The following is a 4,787-nucleotide window of genomic DNA, read 5'->3' on the forward strand; positions in this document are numbered from 1 at the left end:
ACTAATACTGTTAAAATCCTTCCTTTAAAGTTAGAATGTCAAGCGACCCCCCCTCCGACCCTCACCCACTGTGTTGTTGTCGGGTTTACGGCTGGTAAGCTATGCTAATTTAACTGTTTATGTAGCTTCACTCATTCACCTGCAGACACAGACGGCTATCAGAATGGTCACACGTCTTCTTAGAGGACGTTCCAGGTGAACACGCGCGGTGAGTTACAGCCAGCGAGGAGTCACGCAGTTTTTGCGTGCATGTCTGTGCTCGTGGACATTTGTGAGCAGAAACACTTATTATTAAATTATGCACTTACACTCAGAGTTAGAAATGAAATATTTGTATTAGAGGGAAGGAGTATAACAAACTATAAATGAAGCTAATTTGCACATTTTATTCTGCTTTTCTAATCAAAAAATTGTTAATGCAAGAAAAATATCCAAATATTAACAGGAAAATCTCAAACCAAACTCTTTCCACCCCTCTGTAAAATCAATATTTAATATCAATGACTTACATGAAATACAGTTAAGTAATAAAATGAAAGAAAACAAGTGAGCACTACTGCATATAAACTCGACTAGATACATACACATATACACTTGTGCTAACAATTCAAGAAACATTTGGTATATTTTATATCCCCCCTCTGTCCTTTTTTCCGGATCCTTGTAGTACTTTGGTAGTAGTATTGTGGTCTTAGGAGCTGATGTGTCAGTGGAAATGAAAACTGCTAAACTGTGACAGCAAAATGTTAAGAATGCATATTCTCATCCAAGGTGGCATGCTGTGGCTTTTACAGAAATGCAAGCGGAGATGACCACCTCAATTTTTAGAAGCACTCCTTTAATAAAAGTAGCAATGAAACCACCTTACTACACATGAATCTGTATTATTGGCAAATTGCTCTTAAAGTATCAAGAGTATTCTGCAGAACACATTGTTCCCCATCGGTGTTATACGGTTACAAGGTTGGTCTGAATTTAAATGCTTCATATGCTGTTTGAGCTACAGCAGGGGTCCCCAATCCCAGTCCGCGAGGGCTGGTTTCCTGCAGGTTTTAGATGTGTCCTTGATCCACCACAGCTGATTTAAATGGATAAATTACCTTCTCAACACGTCTTGAAGTTCTCCAGAGGCCTGGTAACAAACTAATCATGTGATTCAGGTGTGTTGACCCAGGGTGAGATCTGAAACCTGCAGGGACACCGGCCCTCGCGGACTGGGATTGGGGACCCCTGATCTACAGTAATGTATTATATTCTAAAATGATGCTAAATGATAAAAATGAAGGTGTTGGCAAAACAGCTGGTTAAACTATCTTCAGCTAGAAACCTTCTGCTAAAGTAGACAGTGAATAATTTTTTTTTGTAAATGTGTTTTTATATTTATATATATTAATTATTATATTGATGAATTAATTCATTACTGCCATTGTTTGTATTGGCAAAATTTAGTAGATGACATACCAATATATGTGGACAGCCCGTTCTCATTCCCGACGTGTAACATACCGACCATTAGTCGCGCTCCGAGGTGTCCCATAGACACGTGAAAGGTAACCTTCCGCATCTATTTGATACGCGCCGGATTGTGGATGACATCCAATAGAATGACGCTCCCGGTGTAATACACGTTCCAGCTGTGTATTCCAGCCATAACCCTAACCTTAATCCTAACCCGTATCATAACCTAATCGTGTTAGATAGTGTTTTCCAAAGCAATTACAGTAAAATAAACATACACGTGTAGATTGATTCGAAATGGTTCTCATGTTTCCTCATTTTTCCGAACAAGTAACACAGGGACATGTTGGGTGGCCAAAAGCGTAACATACTGACGATTTGTCACCTATAGTGTAACATTTTACACTTTGAGAGTGAGAATGTGTTGATGTGGATTCTTAATATGAAATTATAGTTTACATACAAATAATCCTTACAGTCTGAAAATTACAGCACAAATATCCTGTCACATTTGATCTCTGTGAGGTCAGAGGTCAAATTTACAAATTAGTACCTCTTATCTGTGACCTACTCCTACATAAGGTTTGTGTAATCAGAGTAAAACGCCTGTGCAATGTTTTAATACAATAATTGCTACTAAAATCTTTGATTTGAAAGGAATGACAAACAAACACGTTCAGTCTAAGCTGAAAATGTATACATTTGTGTGACAATGAAAACACGCAGAATTCACAATATAATCTTTTTTGGATCTTTTTATTGATTAAAAATACATTTAGAGTGCCCAATACGATAAGTTGTGTATTAGATGGCACAAAACCCCAATAATTTGACAATTCCCTCTGAGCAAGCACTGGGCGACGGTGGGGAGTAAAAACTTCCTTTTAACAGGGAGAAAACTCCGGCAGAACCAGGCTCAGTGAGGAACGGCCATCTGCCTCGACCGGTCAAGGGTTTTTAAAATGACTCGATTAGATGTTAAATAAATTGAAACTGAAAATGCTACGTCCAGATGAACAGAATCTACTTTTAGGATCTTACATAACAGTAACCAAGTATTTTCTGCCTGCGATCCATACAGCATGACCCGCACAGAGAAAGAAGCTTGTCATGAAATGTTCACTTTCCAATACAGTGATGGCATGCTCCTTGAAAACCTTTATAATTATATCATCTGCATATTCATGGTCTAATTCCATGAATGTCAGTATGACATCTGGCTCTTTCCATTTCTGTATTAAAGAGCTGTAAACCATATCACTGATGAACATCACATTATCAACTTTGATCTTTTTAAGTCTAGGCCAGAGTTTTATGAACAGCCGTTGGGTGATGGCATCAACTTTTTCAGTAGAGGAAGGTGAACTGGCATTTTTATTGACACGTGTCACCACCTTCTTGATGCAGGCTTCTACAGATAACCTGTAATTTTCAGCCTCTTCAGCATCACACAGGGCTGGATTCTGCATAGTGTCGATCAGGTGATTTTTAATGATATCGACCGTCAGTTTTCTCAACACTGGGTCCTCGTCGTTCAGTAACATCAGTAAATGTTTTTCTTTACAGAATGTTTTCTGACGTAGCTCTTGGTAAATGGCCCTGTCCAGATCTTTCAGTTTTTTTTCATGTATATGCAGATCTTTGATCCTGTTGTCAGACAACACGTGTTTTAACAGATACCTGTGGAGTTTTTTAGAAGGTCTGTAGTGCGATTTATTTGCAGCTCGTGTGAGCACAGCATCAATGAGTGCGCTCACATGTTCTTCTTCATCATCATCATAATCGCTGACACTAATGCCAGATGATGATTTTTTCTCCAGTATCCGAAATATATTACTTCTAAATTCTTCTAAACGTGTTTCAGACATGGCTTTAGTTTGTTCGTCCTCGTCATCCTCGGCTCTAACGCACCACGAGAAGAACCTTGCCAGCAGGCTTTTACGGAAGAGGTGATCTTCAAATATGGAAATGATCACCTCTAGGTACGGCTGACCTACGGCTAGCGCAATGATCACGAGATCAGGGCTAATGTCCAGCCGCTTTGTTATGTCTTTAAAAATCACCTTTTCAAGTTTTTTAATCCCCCTGTGTGTGATTTTGAGAGGCTTTTGCTCAACTTGTGCCCACAGAGCTGTGAAGAGGCGCTGCTGAATCATTTCCGATGGCGACACCTTTGCCTCTTTGGAGGCACGTGTAATAACAGCATTTATTAGCTCTTTAACGAGCAGCTGTTCTTCTGACACCGGAGGTTCCTGGAGATCAACTGACTCTGGATCCCCCGGATTCTGTTGCTGGTTGCATGACTGAGGGTAGCACACACAGTGCTTCGATTTCCCCTCGTCGCTCCGTAAAATGTTTACGCCAGGGACGACACTACATTCAGAGTCGTCTTCAGTGGCGCAGCTTTGAATCGCATCGGTTGTTTCAATGGCAGAATTCATATTTTCAAATGATATAACTTTTTTACAATCTGGACTTGATTCTGAATTTTGTGTAAGTTGCTGAGTTTGTGTCTCAGACATTAATGCCTCTTACTCCCTCTTACTAAACTTACCTTGTGACTAACCCTGTGCAAATGGTTCTATTTATAGACTTTTACCAAGGTGATGTCACACAAGACATGAAAGGATCAAAGGGATTCTAGCGCTAAGCCCCGCCCACATCCGATATGACGGCGACGTGACGTTACCCTAGCGACCGCTATACAATGGCGATCCTCAGTTGTTGGGATTGAGTGAAACTTGTTTGGATTCAAACATGTAGCCTGCTGGTCCACTGCTTTAACCCACAGCAAATACTGTTAAAATCCTTCCTTTAAAGTTAGAATGTCAAGCGACCCCCCCTCCGACCCTCACCCACTGTGTTGTTGTCGGGTTTACGGCTGGTAAGCTATGCTAATTTAACTGTTTATGTAGCTTCACTCATTCACCTGCAGACACAGACGGCTATCAGAATGGTCACACGTCTTCTTAGAGGACGTTCCAGGTGAACACGCGCGGTGAGTTACAGCCAGCGAGGAGTCACGCAGTTTTTGCGTGCATGTCTGTGCTCGTGGACATTTGTGAGCAGAAACACTTATTATTAAATTATGCACTTACACTCAGAGTTAGAAATGAAATATTTGTATTAGAGGGAAGGAGTATAACAAACTATAAATGAAGCTAATTTGCACATTTTATTCTGCTTTTCTAATCAAAAAATTGTTAATGCAAGAAAAATATCCAAATATTAACAGGAAAATCTCAAACCAAACTCTTACCACCCCTCTGTAAAATCAATATTTAATATCAATGACTTACATGAAATACAGTTAAGTAATAAAATGAAAG

General features: G+C 39.9%; 1 protein-coding gene across 1 annotated transcript; it reads right to left on the reverse strand.

Annotated features, from left to right (window-relative positions):
* Positions 1 to 2,180: 2,180 nt before the first annotated feature.
* Positions 2,181 to 4,553, reverse strand: LOC147303428 (uncharacterized). Its single transcript, XM_086280649.1, has one exon. It carries the CDS (start codon positions 3,978 to 3,980, stop codon positions 2,496 to 2,498), a length of 1,485 nt encoding a protein of 494 aa, XP_086136775.1. The 5' UTR covers positions 3,981 to 4,553; the 3' UTR covers positions 2,181 to 2,495.
* Positions 4,554 to 4,787: the final 234 nt, after the last annotated feature.

This window comes from Aulonocara sp. 'chitande type north' Nkhata Bay, linkage group LG22, assembly GCF_057382095.1.
Source record: "Aulonocara sp. 'chitande type north' Nkhata Bay isolate Kocher_YH1m ecotype deep benthic linkage group LG22, A_spYH_male_GT1.1, whole genome shotgun sequence".
Classification (NCBI taxonomy): domain Eukaryota; kingdom Metazoa; phylum Chordata; class Actinopteri; order Cichliformes; family Cichlidae; genus Aulonocara; species Aulonocara sp. 'chitande type north' Nkhata Bay.